The sequence below is a fragment of the Saimiri boliviensis genome, chromosome 14 (genome assembly GCF_048565385.1).
Source record: "Saimiri boliviensis isolate mSaiBol1 chromosome 14, mSaiBol1.pri, whole genome shotgun sequence".
Taxonomy (NCBI): Eukaryota; Metazoa; Chordata; class Mammalia; order Primates; family Cebidae; genus Saimiri; species Saimiri boliviensis.
The window spans coordinates 12089304-12105057 of record NC_133462.1 but is presented as its reverse complement, the minus strand read 5'-3'; the positions used below and the strand labels follow the sequence as shown (position 1 = coordinate 12105057).

The 15754-nt window shown below is 53.7% G+C and overlaps 1 protein-coding gene across 1 annotated transcript; it reads left to right on the top strand.

The window, feature by feature from the left end:
* Positions 1-460: 460 nt before the first annotated feature.
* GIPR (gastric inhibitory polypeptide receptor) lies at positions 461-13458 on the top strand. The gene is made up of 13 exons (XM_039466360.2): positions 461-591; positions 1656-1755; positions 2256-2363; positions 4085-4188; positions 5281-5384; positions 5905-6049; positions 8081-8240; positions 8460-8520; positions 8892-8961; positions 9085-9173; positions 9267-9405; positions 11647-11688; positions 11772-13458. The coding sequence occupies exons 1-13, from the start codon at positions 520-522 to the stop codon at positions 11976-11978; spliced, it is 1401 nt and encodes a 466-aa protein (XP_039322294.1). The 5' UTR covers positions 461-519; the 3' UTR covers positions 11979-13458.
* The last annotated feature ends 2296 nt before the right edge of the window (positions 13459-15754 follow it).

Genomic DNA, 15754 nt, shown 5'->3' with positions numbered 1-15754 from the left:
AGATGGTCGTTTCAAGCACCCCACTAGGAGATATTGAAAACCTTCAAGTTTTTCAGTCCCCCATATAAAAGGGGGCTAGGCTGATGGTTTTTACTCTCTCCTCTCCAAAGCGGTCCCTGGGTTCCCAGGAGTCTGTAGGCGCATACTCCCCGTAACACTGACGCTTCCGCCCAGCGTAGCTCTAGGGCAACCGCCCGCTCAGCAAACACCCCCCTTCCACCTTCGCTGCCTGAGCAACAGTCAGGGGCGGCCTGGGAATCACTTAAGGGGCCCCGCCCACCACCCAGTCCCACCCACTCTGCATGCCTCTCCCTCCCCCCAGATCATCATGCCTGGGAGTTGTGGGGGTGGGTGGGTGGGGGGGGAACGCGCTGCCTGGTAGTCTGCATGTGTAAATCCCTGAGGCTGGGTGACGCTGGGGATGGAGTCAGAGGGCGGGGGGCTGAGGTACTGACCCTGCCCTGGGACCCTCCAGGCCTGATCGCCCCTGCACGAACCAGACCCTTCACCACCCTCCCGATGACTACCTCTCCTACCCTGCAGCTGCTGCTGCGGCTCTTGCTGTGGGGGCTGCTGCTACGGAGGGCGGAGGTGAGGATCCGAGGAGCCAGAGGAGCTCCAGGCTTGGAGGGAGGTCTGGGGATGGTTTTAGGGCTTCCCTGATTAGGGGTCACACCTGTAATCCCAGCACCTTGGGAGGCTGAGGCAGGTGGATCACTTGAGGTCAGGAGTTTAAGACCAGCCTGGTCAATATGGTGAAACCCCATCTCTACTAAAAATTTAAAAAATAGCCAGGTGTAGTGGCACGCACCTGTAGTCCCAGCTACTGGGAAGGCTGAGGCAATAGGCAGAGGTTGCTTGAGCCCGGGAGGCAGAGGTTGCAGTGATCCAAGATCACACCACTGCACTCCAGCCTGGGTGACAAGAGTGAGACTATCTCAGAGAAATAAAAAAATAAAGGCTTACCTCAGCCCAAAGAGAGTTTCAAGACTGTCCCACTTGCCCAGATTCAAGTTGTGGGGTTTTGTTTTGTTTTTTTTTGTTTGTTTGTTTTTGTTTTTGAGACGGAATCTCACTCTGTCACCCAGGCTAGGGTGCAGTCGTGCCATCTCAGCTCACTGTAACCTCCGTCTCCTGGGTTCAAGTGATTATCCTGCCTCAGCCTCCTGAGTAGTTGGGACTACAGGAGCAAGCCGCCACCACCACGCCCAGCTAATTTTTGCATTTTTAGTAGAGACGGGGTTTCACCATGTTGGCCAGGCTGGTCTCGAGCTGCTGGCCTCAAGTGATCCACCCACCTCGGCCTCCCAAAGTGTTGGGATTACAGGCGTGAGCCACCGCGCTGGGGCCCAGATTCAGGTTTTGATGATTGTTTCCACTCCCTTTTCTTCCCCCAGCAAATCCCCCTGATAATTTCAGCCACCCCTTCCCCAATTTTCTTGAAGGTTTTTTCTTGAAGTCTCCCATAGCCACTCCATTGGGTGGCTTCCAGGTACCCAACCCCAAGACTTGAAACTTGGTTCCAAACCACCCAAGACTCCCGAGCAAAACCGGACAACCCCTCGAAGTCTCTCTGGGGTGCTTCTGGCCCACATGGCCAAGCAGCCTGGGAGCGGGGGTCGGTCTGGGGGGTCCTCCCTTCTTTCTTTTCCTAGACAGGCTCTGAGAGGCAGACGGCGGGGGAGCTGTACCAGCGTTGGGAACGGTACCGCAAGGAGTGCCAGGAGACCCTAGCAGCCGCGGAACCGCCCTCAGGTGTGACCAAGAGGGCTGGGGACGCAGGGAGGACCCGAAGCTGAAAGGGGTGAACTTGGAGGGGGGGCCTTGGGCTGACGGGTGAAGAAGAAACCTCGGGTGCTGTGGGCTGGAGAGGACCAGGGGCTGACGGGCGCGGTGGGAACTGGGGCGGGACCACGGATGGGGGGTGGGGGGAGGCCTCGGAAGAAGCTTGAAATGGGAGGAGCCCTGGGCGGGACCTGTACTAAAATGGACCTTGAAGGGTACGGGGTTTGGGATGGAGACTGGGTAGGGGTGGAAAGATCTGGGGCGGGGACTTGTTTGGTGGGAGGAGCCCAGAGTGGGGCCGGGAGGAGGGGCGGGGCTTTGAGGCTAGTGGGAGGAGCTTGTGGCCGACCCGGGACAGAATGGGTTCCGAGTGGGCGGGGCTAGAGCCGGGCTTGGTGTGGCGGGCAGGGAAGCCCTGGCCCACTGCGCAGTAGGTCCACTGGGCACCTGCCCCCCCTGCCCACCCCCAGGCCTCGCGTGTAACGGGTCCTTCGATATGTACGTCTGCTGGGACTATGCTGCACCTAACGCCACTGTCCGTGCATCCTGCCCCTGGTACCTGCCCTGGTACCGCCATGGTGAGTTGCTGCCTGGGCCTGGAGCCCTCGCCAGACACAAACTGCTAACGTTGGCCCCGAGACACCTACAACCAAGTCCCACAGCTCACCTGCATCCCTCTCCTGTTCCTCTTTGCCCTACTCCTATCCAGCAGGCTGGGTTTCTCCCGTCTGTCCAACCATGCCTCTCTCACACAACGCAGCTTCTCTGTCTCCGTATCTCTATTTATTTAGAGACGGAGTCTCGCTCTATCGCCCAGGCTGGAGTGCAGTGGCGCCAACTCGGCTCACCGAAACCTCCGCCTCCCGGTTCAAGCGATTCTCCAGCCTCAGCCTCCCGAGAAACCGGGATTACAGGCGCAGCGCCCCCACACCCGGCTAATTTTTTTTTTGCATTTTCAGTAGAGACGGGGTTTCACCTTGTTGCCAGGCTGGTCTTGAACTCCTGACCTCAAGTGAACTACCGGCCTCGGCTTCCCAAAGTGCCATTGCGCCTAAGGGATCTTACTTTGTCTCCTTTTCCTGAGTCTGTCAGTCTCTGGGCATCTGAGCCTAACTAGCAATGTCGCCTCAGACTATTTATTTAACCTATATATTTTTTTCTTTTTGAGACAGAGTCTGACTCTGTCACCCAGGATGGAGGGCAGTGTCAACATCATCGTTCACTGCAGCCTTGGAACTCCTGGATTTCAAGCGATCCTCCTGCCTCAGCCTCCCTAATAGCAGGGACTACAGGCAAACGCTAACACACCTAGCTAATTTTAAAAATTTTTTGGCCGGGCGCGGTGGCTCAAGCCTGTAATCCCAGCACTTTGGGAGGCCGAGGCGGGTGGATCACAAGGTCGAGAGATCGAGACCATCCTGGTCAACATGGTGAAACCCCGTCTCTACTAAAAAAACCACAAAAAAAGTAGCTAGGCATGGTGGCGCTTGCCTGTAATCCCAGCTACTCAGGAGGCTGAGGCAGGAGAATTGCTTGAACCCAGGAGGTGGAGGTTGCGGTGAGCCGAGATTGCGCCATTGAACTCCAGCCTGGGTAACAGGAGCGAAACTCCGTCTCGAAAAAAAAAAAAAAAAAAATTTTGGCAACGACAGAGTCTTGCCATGTTACCCAGGCTGGTCTTAAATTCCTGGCTCCAAGGCATCCTCTCACTTCAGCCTCCCAAAGCGCTGGGATTACAGGCCTATGTAACTTTTTTTTTTTTTTTTTTTTTTTTTTTTTTTTTTTGAGATGGAGTCTTGCTTTGTTGCCAGGCTGGAGTGCAGTGGTGCGACCTTGGCTCCCTGCAACCTCCACCTCCCAGGTTCAAGTGATTCTCCTGCCTTAGCCTCCCAAGTAGCTGGGACTACAGGCATGTGCCACCATGCCCAGCTAATTTTTGTGTTTTTAGTAGAGACAGGATTTCACCATGTTGGCCAGGATGGTCTCAATCTCTTGACCTTGTGATCTGCCCACCTCGACCTCCCAAAGTGCTGGGATTACAGGCGTGAGCCACCGCACCCGGCCTTAACTTTTTGTATCTCAATTCTCCCGAGTGTAAAACTGGGTTAAGGATATTATCAATTTTATGGGCTTGTATGAATATCAAATTAATATATATAACATGCCATATAAGGGTTGATTTATCATCATCACCATCATCATCATGATTTCGGCTCTCCCCCTCTTTGCTATTGTCTCACAGTTTGTTTTTCTGTATTTCTCTCTGTGTGCCTTAATCCCCTCTCTTATTTCCCCACAGTGGCTGAAGGTTTTGTCCTCCGCCAGTGTGGAAGTGATGGCCAGTGGGGACTTTGGAGAGATCATACACAATGTGAGAACCCAGAGAAGAATGAGGCCTTTCTGGTAAGAAGAGGTGAGGGCTTCAGGAAAGGCAGTAGCTAAGGCAGGGCCTGAAATCCCTTGGACTGTTTAGAACTCTAGGTTGCAAGTGACAGAAACTCAACTCAGACTTGCTTCAAAGAGAGAGAGAAAGATGTATGTATGGGCTTCTGTGATGGAAAAGAATGAGATGGCAGGGTGCTGTGGCTCACAACTGGAATCCCAACACTTCAGGAAGCCAAGGCAAGAGGATCTCTTGAGCCCAGGAGTTCCAGACCAGTCTACACAACATAGCGAAACCTCATCTCTAGAAAAAAAAATCAAAAAATGAGCCGGGTGCAGTGGCTCATGCCTGTAATCCCAGCACTTTGGGAGGCCGAGGCGGGTGGATCACGAGGTCAAGAGATCGAGACCATCCTGGTCAATATGGTGAAACCCCGTCTCTACTAAAAATACAAAAAATTAGCTGGGCATGGTGGCGTGTGCCTGTAATCCCAGCTACTCAGGAGGCTGAGGCAGGAGAATTGCCTGAACCCAGGAGGCGGAGGTTGCGGTGAGCCGACATCGCGCCATTGCACTCCAGCCTGGGTAACAAGAGCAAAACTCTGTCTCAAAAAAAAAAAAAAAAGAAGAAGAAGAAGAAGAAGAAGCAAGAGGATCACTTAACCCTGAGAAGTAGAGACTGCAATAAGTCCTAATCACATCTCTGCACTCCCATCTGGGTGATAGAGTGAGATTGCCTCAAAAAAAAAAGAAAGAAAGAAAGGAAGAAAGAAAGAAAAGAAAGGAAGGGAGGGAGGGAGGAAGAAAGGAAGGAAGATAGGAAAGAATTCAGGCAGTCATTCAACTTTTAAATGTCTACTTTCTTTTTTTCTAATTGGACTGGGTGCAGAGGCTCACGCCTGTAATCCCAGCACTTTGGGAGGCCAAGGCGGACGGACCACTTGAGGTCAGGCTGAGTAGCTTGGATTCAGCCCTTCTCAAATAAGAGTCAGCAGTTCCTCAAGAGAAAATAGGGTGTCTGGGCAGAAACAAAGAGCCGAGGTCTTTCCAGTCTCTCTCTGGACCTGGGGGAAGGGCCAAGCCTTGTTCTTCTCCACTTCTTGCCCCCACCAGGACCAAAGGCTCATCTTGGAGCGGCTCCAGGCTATGTACACTGTCGGCTACTCCCTGTCTCTCGCCACACTGCTGCTAGCCCTGCTCATCTTGATTTTGTTCAGGTGGGACCTTAACCCTGAGTGGTGGTGGCAGAGACCCTCAGAGACCCACTGAGAAGTGGGTCAGTTTGTCTAGTAAGACGGGGTGATCAGGTTCCACCAGCTCCAAGCAGGCACTGGTGGTTCTATAAAGAGCACAGTGAGGGTGGCTAAAGGACTTCTGTGTGGCCGGGCATGGTGGCTAACACCTGTAATCCCAGTACTGTGGGAGGCCAAGGCAGGAGGATCGCTTGAGCCCAGGAGTTTGAGACCAGCCTGGGCAACATAGTGAAACTGTCTCTACGAAAAATAAAAAGTTAGCTGGGCATGGTGGTGATGCACTTGTGGTCCCAGCTACAGCGGGGTGCTGAGATGGGAGGATGGCTTGAGCCCAGGAAGTTGAGGCTGCAGTGAGCCCTGATTGTGCCACTGCACTCCAGCCTGGGTGACAGAGTGAGACCCTGTTTCAAAAAAATAAAATAGAGCTCTGTGTGGCTGAATACAGCCCTCCAGGGGTCCCCAAACTGCCTTCCAAATCCCCTAGGCGGCTGCATTGCACTAGAAACTATATCCACATCAACCTGTTCGCGTCTTCCATGCTGCGGGCGGCGGCCATTCTCAGCCGAGATCGTCTACTGCCTCAACCTGGCCCCTACCCTGGTGACCAGGCCCCTGCACTGTGGAATCAGGTGGGTATCCTCCTTCCGTTCCTCCACATGGGAATCTCGCTTCCCTGGTGGGACCAGGAAGTTCTCAGTCTATTTCCTACCTCCTACACTCTCAACAGTTTATCAGAGTTGGGAGGATCCCTCTCAACATGTGTCTTGATCCCTTCCCCCAAGACATATTTGGAGAGGGACCCTCCCAACTCAGCCTCCATCATCATTGAAATCTCCCAGCCTATCACCCCCGTGTTGGAATTTTCCATTCCTCTCCCTCATTATCTCACCCATCATTGGACTTTTTCACCAATGAGAGGATCCACCTGCTGGGGGTGAGGGATGTGGTAGGTGCCAGTTTGTTACTAGGAGACAGGGTGGGAGAGACTCGAGGCTGGGAGCAGACGTGGCGAGAACTATCTGGTCACAAGTTGGACCATACCAATTGTTAAGAAGCCATAGCATGGTTGGGCAGTGGCTCATGCCTGCAATCCCAGAACTTTGGGAGGCCAAGGCGGGTGGATCATCTGAGGTCAGGAGTTGAAGACCAGCCTGGCCATCATAATGAAACCCTGTCTCTACTAAAAATACAAAAAATTAGCTGGGCATGGTGGCACATGCCTGTAATCCCAGCTACTCGGGAGGCTGAGGCAGGAGAATTGCTTGAACCCAGGAGGTGGAGGTTGCAGTGAGCCGAGACTGTGCCACTGCACTCACTCCAGCCCCAGTGACAGTGGGAGACTCCATCTCAAAAAACAAAAAAAGAAGCCATATCATGGCCAGGGGGTGGCTCACACCTGTAATCCCAGAGCTTTGGGAGGTTGAGGTGGGTGGGTCGCTTTTTGCCCAGGAGTTCAATCTCTACAAAAGAAATACAAAAATTAGCAGGGCATGGCAGCCCACGTCTGTAGTCTCAGCTACTTGAGAGGCTGAGAAAAGAGGATCACTTGAGTCCAGGAGGTCAAGGCTGCAGTGAGCTGTGATGCTGTGATGGTGCCAGTGCAATCCAGCAAAAGATTGAGAGCCTGTCTCAAAAAAAAAAAAAAAAAAAGGGCCAGGCATGGTGACTGTAATCCCAGCACTTTGGGAGGCCGAGGCAGGTAGATCATGAGGTCAGGAGTTCAAGATCAGCCTGACGAACATGGTGAAACCCCATCTCTACTAAAAATAGAAAAATTAGCTGGGCATGGTGGTATGCACCTGTAGTCCCAGCTACTCAGGAGGCTGAGACAGGAGAATTGTTTAAACCGGGGAGGTGGAGGTTTAAACCCAAATTTTTTTGTATTTTTAGTAGAGTCAGGGTTTCACCATATTGGCCAGGCTGGTCTTGAACTCTTTTTTTTTTTTTTTGAGACAGAGTTTCACTCTTGTTACCCAGGCTGGAGTGCAATGGCGCGATCTCAGCTCACCGCAACCTCCGCCTCCTGGGTTCAGGCAATTCTCCTGCCTCAGCCTCCTGAGTAGCTGGGATTATAGGCATGTGCCACCATGCCCAGCTAATTTTTTGTATTTTTAGTAGAGACGGGGTTTCACCATGATGACCAGGTTGGTCTCGATCTCTCGACCTTGTGATCCACCCGCCTCCGCCTCCCAAAGTGCTGGGATTACAGGCTTGAGCCACCGCGCCTGGCCTGAACTCTTAACCTCAGGTGATCCGCCTGCCTCAGCCTCTCAGAGTGCTGGGTTACAGGTGTGAGTCACTGCATCTGGGTGATGCCCAGCTAACTTTTGTATTTTTAGTAGAGATGGGGTTTCACCATGTTGGCCAGGCTGGTCTAGACCTCCTGCCTTTAGATGATCTGCCTGCCTTGGCCTCTTAGTGCTGTGATTACAGACGTGAGCCACCGTGCCCGGCCAGATACAGTTGTTAAGGGGTTCAGAGTGGGAGAGTCCATATAGGGAAAGGGAGTAGGGTAAGATAAACTAATCACAGATACCATACACTGGGAACGCAGAATGGAAGAACCTTTGATGGCAAGAGATGGGGTGGAGGGCGATCAAGGTTGGGGGAGACACCCAGGCAGCGCTGACTACCTGTCTACCGGTCTGGCGGCTTCCTAGGCCCTCGCTGCCTGCCGCACGGCCCAGATCGTGACCCAGTACTGCGTCGGTGCCAACTACACGTGGCTGCTGGTAGAGGGCGTCTACCTGCACAGTCTCCTGGTGCTCGTGGGCGGCTCCGAGGAAGGCCACTTCCGCTGCTACCTGCTCCTCGGCTGGGGTGAGCCCCTACCCCATCCCCAGCCCAACCCAGCGCGCCTGCCTCTCCTCGGCTCCCCCAACTGCCCAGCTGGTTGGCCTGTGGGGATCTCCTCCCATCTGTAGGCTTCTGCCTCCCCAACCCCTGACAGAGGAATTCCGCGGGTCTTGGGCCTGGCGGGGCCCGTACGCGCGCTCACAGCTGCGGCGGGGTGGGGGGGCGGGGTCGGGGTCTGCACAGGGGCCCCCGCGCTTTTCGTCATTCCCTGGGTGATCGTCAGGTACCTGTACGAGAACACGCAGTGAGTTGCAGGGGCGGGGGTGGGGCCCGGGAGGTGGGCGGGGCTTTGAGGGATGTGGGCGGGGTTGTGACGGAAACAAGCAGGGTCGGAAGGCTATTCCGTGCTGGGGGGACGTGGGCGGGGGTCCAGAGGAATGGGGAGCTAGGAAAGGCTGTGTTGGAGGGCAACCGGCAAGGGGAGTGGGGGTGGAACCTGGATCGTAATGGGCGGGACCCTAGGGAGTGTGTGTGTGCGCACGTGCGTGCGTGCGTGTGTGTGTGTGTGTGGGGGGGGGGGTCTCAAGTGCGGTGGGCGGAGCCTAGCAAGCAAATGAGCTTGGTGATCCGGTGAGTCTAGAGGGTTTTCTCTTAGCTCTACCCCGCCTTCCCCAGGTGCTGGGAGCGCAACGAAGTCAAGGCCATTTGGTGGATCATACGGACCCCCATCCTCATGACCATCTTGGTAGGATCGGTCCCGCCTCCACCAGGCCGTCCTCAGGGATTTCCCATTCTGGGAAGTGGGGTGCCACCTCCTGCCCCTCCAGAACAGGATCACGGCTGGCTCAGCCACTATCTTTCCCCACAGATTAATTTCCTCATTTTTATCCGCATTCTTGGCATTCTCCTGTCCAAGCTGAGGACACGGCAAATGCGCTGCCGGGATTACCGGCTGAGGTGAGGGCGCGCGGTGGGGACCGAGGGGAAGGTGCCGGGTACGAGATGGGGAACCAGGACTGCGTATGGGATCACTGCTGCCTCTCTCCCCAGGCTGGCTCGTTCCACACTAACGCTGGTGCCCCTGCTGGGTGTCCACGAGGTGGTGTTTGCTCCCGTGACCGAGGAACAGGCCCGGGGAGCCCTGCGCTTCGCCAAGCTCGGCTTTGAGATCTTCCTCAGCTCCTTCCAGGTGCTCAGGCGGGGTGCAGAGGCTCCACCCAAGGCCTCCCCAGAAGGGCTCGAGAGCTGCAGTCGTTTTCAGATGCAGCCACTAAATGGGGTGTGAAGATAGGATTTAGTTCGTTCATTCTTTTTTTTTTTTTTTTTTTTTTTTTTTTGAGATGGAGTTTTGCTCTTGCTGCCTGGGCTGCAGTGCAATGGTGAGATCTCGACTCACTGCAACCTCTGCCTCTGGGGTTCAAGTGATTCTCCTGCCTCAACCTCCCGAGGAGCTGGGATTACAGGCATGCACCACCACGCCTGGCTAATTTTGTATTTTTAGTAGAGAGGGGGTTTCTCCATGTTGGTCAGGCTGGCCTCAAACTCCCGACCTCAGGTGATTCATCTGCCTCAGCCTCCCAAAAGTGTGGGATTACAGGCTTGAGCAACTGCACCTAGCTTTTTTTTTTTTTTTTTTTTTTTTTGAGACGGAGTTTCGCTCTTGTTACCCAGGCTGGAGTGCAATGGCTCGATCTCGGCTCACCGCAACCTCCGCCTCCTGGGGTCAGGCAATTCTCCTGCCTCAGCCTCCTGAGTAGCTGGGATTACAGGCACGCGCCACCACGCCCAGCTAGTTTTTTTTTTTTTTGTATTTATAGTAGAGACGGGGTTTCACTATGTTGACCAGGATGGTCTCGATCTCTCGACCTCGTGATCCACCCGCCTTGGCCTCCCAAAGTGCTGGGATTATAGGCTTGAGCCACCGCACCTGGCCGTTTTTTTTTCTTTTTTGAGACAGTCTTTGTTGCTCTGTCACCCAGGCTGGAGTGCAGTGGCATGATCTTGGCTCACTGCAACCTCTACTTCCTAGTTCAAGTGATTCTCCTACCTCAGCCTCCCGATAGCTAGGATTACAAGCATCTGCCACCACACCAGGCTTTTTTTTTTTTTTTTTTTTTTTTTTTTTTTGAGACGGAGTTTCGCTCTTGTTACCCAGGCTGGAGTGCAATGGCACGATCTTGGCTCACCGCAACCTCCGCCTCCTGGGTTCAGGCAATTCTCCTGCCTCAGCCTCCTGAGTAGCTGGGATTACAGGCATGCACCACCATGCCCAGCTAATTTTTTGTATTTTTAGTAGAGACGGGGTTTCACCATGTTGACCAGGATGGTCTCGATCTCTTGACCTCGTGATCCACACGCCTTGGCCTCCCAAAGTGCTGGGATTACAGGCTTGAGCCACCGCACCCGGCTATTTTTGTGTTTTTAGTAGAGACCAGGTTTCACTATGTTGGCCAGGCTAGCCTCCAACTCCCGACCTCAGGTGATCCACCCGCCTTGGCCTCCAAAGTGCTGGGATTACAGGCGTGAGCCACCACGCCCAGGCTGCTTTACCTAATTCGACCTCAGTTTTCTGATCTCTAAAGTGTGGACAATAACAGTCTCACTGAACAAAGCTGTTCATTCATTGAATTCAGCAAAAAATTACTGAGCATGTATATATACTAAGCACTCTTACAGGCTTATCACAAGGATACAGCCAAGAACCCTACCCTCCAGTGGGAGAGACACACACTAAACACACTACAGATAGGCATATAGGCCAGGCACGGTGGCTCACGCATGTAATCCCAGCACTTTGGGAGGCCGAGGCGGGTGGATCACAAGTTCAAGAGATCGAGACCATTCTGGTCAACATGATGAAACCCCGTCTCTACTAAAAATACAAAAACTTGCTGGGCATGGTGGCCCGCACCTGTAGTCCCAGCTACTCGGGAGGCTGAGGCAGGAGAATTGCTTGAACCCAGGAGACGGAGGTTGCGGTGAGCTGAGATCGCGCCATTGCACTCCAGCCTGGGTAACAAGAGCGAAACTCCGTCTCAAAAAAAAAAATTAGCCGGGTGTGGTGGCGGGCGCCTGTAATCCCAGCTATTCAGGAGGATGAGGCAGGAGAATCACTTGAACCGGGGAGGTGGAGGTTGCAGTTTGCCGAGATCACACCACTGCACTGCAGCCTGGGTAACAAGAGCCAGATTCCGACTCTTTTTTTTAAAAGGTGGGGTTTCACCATGATGGCCAGGCTGGTCTTGAACTCCTGAACTCAGGTGATCCACCCACTTCAGCCTCCCAAAGTGCTAGGATTACAGGCGTGAGCCATAGCGCCCGCCCCAGACTCTTACAAAAAGAGAAACAAAAACGGGGTGGGGTGGAGGCGGTTACAGTCCTGCTACCACCAGAGATGTAACACTCCCCACACCCGCGCCTCCTCTGACAGGGCTTTCTGATCAGCGTCCTCTACTGCTTCATCAACAAGGAGGTAGGTACAGCCCCGACCGCCTCCTGCGCCCTCTAGCGGCCGCCCGGGGTACGGCGCCGCCTCTGAGCGCCACCGTTTCGCAGGTGCAGTCGGAGATCCGCCGTGGCTGGCACCACTGCCGCCTGCGACGCAGCCTGGGCGAGGAGCAGCGCCGCCTCCCAGAGTGCGTCTCCCGGGCCCTGCACTCCAGCTCCGGCCCTGTAGAGGTCCCTACCGACCGTGCCTTGTCCTCGGGGACCCTCCCAGGGCCCAGGAATGAGGCCAGCCAGGTGTTAGAAAGTTACTGCTAGGGGGCCGGGTCCCTGTATCTGTTCAGTTAGCATGGATTGATTGAGTGCCTACTGCGTGCCAGGCCCAGTGTGCAGGGGGAAACGGTGAAGGAAACAGAAAAACAGGTCCCTGCCCTCCTGGAGATGACAACTGAATGGGGAAAAGACCGTGAACACAAAACACCAAGTTCCGCACATGCTGTGGCATGGTTATGAAGGGAAGTGAGAAGGGGGCCTAGAGAGGTCTGGGAGGCCCTCTCCAAGGAGGTGACATTTAAGCCATGCCAGAAGGAGGTGAAGGAGATCACGTTGGGAAGAGCTGGAGACCAGGATTCTAGGCTGAAGCAACAGCAAATGCGAAGGCTCTGGGGCAGGAAGGTGCTCGGCCTCGGCTGGAGTAGAATTAAGTCAGAGCCAACGGATGGGGAGAGAGAAGTGGGCAGGGGCACACAAGTTAGGATTTTATTTCAGATGCACTGGAGATTCTTAGGAGTGTCTCTTGGAAGTAATATTTTATTTTATTTATTTATTTTTTAAGATGGGGTTTCACCCTGATGGCCAGGCTTGTCTTGAACTCCTGACCTCAGGTGATCCACCCACCTCGGCCTCCCAAAGTGCTAGGATTACAGGCGTGAGCCACCGTGCCTGGCCCTAATGGGCTGTTTTAAACAGAGCCCTCTTGTCTGCACTGTATCGGGACAGATTATCAGGGGCAGGGGTGGAAGCTGGAGCCCAGCAAGGAGGGAGACTGCAGGTGGGAAGTGCCGGTGGCCGGACCAGGACGGAGGCACTGAAGGGTATGAAGCAGTCGGATTTGAAGCTGTTTCAAAGGTAGAGGTGAGAGGATTTCATGATGGATCACATGAGGACACAGCAGCAGAGCACTCGTTGGTTTTGGATGGTGGAGAGAGGAAAAAATAGGGAGACTGGGTTTGCGGTGGGGAGAACTGTGTGCTCTTTGGAAATGTTAGACTGGCGGTGTTTGTAGGATACCGCAGAACAGGACACCGAGTGTAAGGGTCTGGGGCTCTCAGGAGAGGGGCGAGCCAGAGACAGTAATGTGAAAGGCACTGCGTCCACAGAGGGGGATTTGGTGCAGATAGGAGCACAGGTGAAGCAAGGCAGGCCTTGCAGCTGAAACCTTACACCCAGAATAGCCAGGGTTAGTGCTGGCTGCAGCGTGAGGATGAATATCCCCACCGTCCTAAGAATGGCAGCCCGTGGGACCTGGGAGAATGAGAGGGCATGCTAACAGTCTCACTGTGGCTGGACCACCTGTACATACACCCACAAGACCCTCACCCCTAAATCCTCCCCCTACACACACGCAAACTTACTGTATGGGTGTTTCTGAGCCTTTTCCCTGGACATATGTGTCCCAAAGCTGAACTCGGCCTCAAGCTTGTGGCCTTGCTGCCCCCTTCCCGTTACCCCCACTTTGTGGATTCTCATGGGGTGGGGACATGCCTTAGGACACTGCCCTTGTAAATAAAGTATAAAAACAGTAGCTTTTTTTCTTTCTTGGGTAGAAGCATCTTCCTGGCCATGTCACAAAGGGAAATGACTGAGGCAGGCTGCCCGGTGGGGTGGGGGGGTCCATGGTGGCTTTGCTCCAATTGATCCATGTGTTGCTACAAGAAAACGGGACGGCCGGACATGGTGGCTCATGCCTGTAATCCAAGCACTTTGGAGGCCAAGGCGGGTGGATCACCTGAGGTCGGGAGTTCAAGACCAGCCTGACCAACATGGTGAAACCCCATCTTTATAAAAAAAGAAAGAAAGAAAACAGAACACCCACTGTCACTGTCTCTCCTGCCTGAGTCCCCAAGTGGCCATATTACATGTGATCTCTGCGAGGCATATGAACAGATGCTACCTGCATCCTAGGATCACCTGACACGCCCACAGGTTACAATTAGGACCCTGCCTGGCGCTGGTGTGTGGGCAACGCTGGGCCAGTTTGCAAAGGGCTATTCCTGCTGCCTCTGCTTTCGTTTCACCCTCTGAAGGCAGGAGCAAGAGAAAGCCTGTGGGGCAAGAGTTGAGGAAGGAAATTTTGACAAGCTGAGCGGAGCTACCAGGACTGGAATCTTTGGTGCCAGCCTGCAAGGTGGGGAAACCAAGTTCTATCTATTTTTATTTTATTTTATTTTTTTGAGACGGATTTTCGCTCTCGTTACCCAGGCTGGAGTGCAATGGCGCGATCTCGGCTCACCGCAACCGCTGCCTCCTGGGTTCAGGCAATTCTCCTGCCTCAGCCTCCCGAGTAGCTGGGATTACAGGCACGCGCCACCATGCCCAGCTAGTTTTTTTTTGTATTTTTAGTAGAGACGGAGTTTCACCATGTTGACCAGGATGGTCTCGATCTCTCGACCTCATGATCCACCCACCTCAGCCTCCCAAAGTGCTGGGATTACAGGCTTGAGCCACCGCGCCCGGCTAGTTCTATTTTTTAATAAGTACAAGTCAACAACTGGGAAGGCAGGCAGGATCGGCACCCGGACTGTGACTCCAGGGCTGTGCTGCTTCCTGTATCAGAACCAAACCCCAGGTGACCTCCTGTGACAGCACCATTGCCCCAACTTTCTATAAAGTTATGATACTGGAGCTCCATCTTGCTATCCAAGAAGACTGTGAGGACCTGGCTCCCCGGGTTTGGAAATAGTACCATTGTTTCCTAACTGGGCAACCGTGAACAAGTTGCTTACCCTCTCTTAGCCCCAACGATCTTATCTATAAAATGGGATAGCTCTAGTATCCACCCCACAGATGTTCTGCATTTAGATATAGTAAATATACACCTTTATAACCCACAACCCATTGCCTTCTGTATATCAGGCCTCATTGCTGCAGGGTCCCAGCTCTGCCACAACGCTCTCAGGCCCTCTCTCTGCCTTCCTCCCTTCCTTGTCTTTTTTTTGATATGGAGTCTCCCTCTGTTGCCAGACTGGAGTGCAGTGGCGCAATCTCGGCTCACTGCAACTTCTGCCTCCCGGGTTCAAGCAATTCTCCTGCCTCAGCCTTCTGAGCAGCTGGGACTACAAGCATGTGCCACCATGCCCAGCTGATTTTTGTATTTTTAGTAGAGACGAGGTTTCACCATGTTTGCCAGGATGGTCTCCATCTCTTGACTTCGTGATCCGCCAGCCTCAGCCTCCCAAAGTGCTGGGATTACAGGCATGAGCCACCAAGCCTGGCCCTAGAATGTACCTTTCACAGCTCAGAGCAGGCCACACATCTCACTGAGTATACACTGACCTCAGGCCTGCTAACTCTTGCACCCTTCTGGTGCTTGCCTATATCCATCTGTCACCCAGGCTGGAGTATAGTAGCGCGATCTCAGCTCACTGCAAGCAGTTCTCTTGCCTCAGCCTACCAGGTAGCTGGGACTACAGGCACGTGCCACCACACCGGGCTAATTTTTGTATTTTTAGTAGAGACGGGGTTTTGTCATGTTGTCCAGGCTGGTCTTGAACTCCTGACCTCAGGTGATCCACCTGCCTCGCCAATTTTTAGTAGAAACGGTATTTCACCATGTTATTAAGGCTGGTCTTGAATTTCTGACCTCAGGTGATCTGACTGCCTCCAGAAGATACTTTGATCAAGCAAGACCAACTCATTATGAGAGGCAGAGAAGAGAGCTACAGAATGAGAAGATGCTCAGAAAGATTAAAGCAGGAGAGCTAAAACATTCTCCAGTACCACAGCTGGGTGCTCATTTCCAACCTGTTTGCTTTGCAGATGGGGAAAGTGAGGACTCAATGGCGCAGAGCCAGGGCCTCTCCACCTGCTCAGGG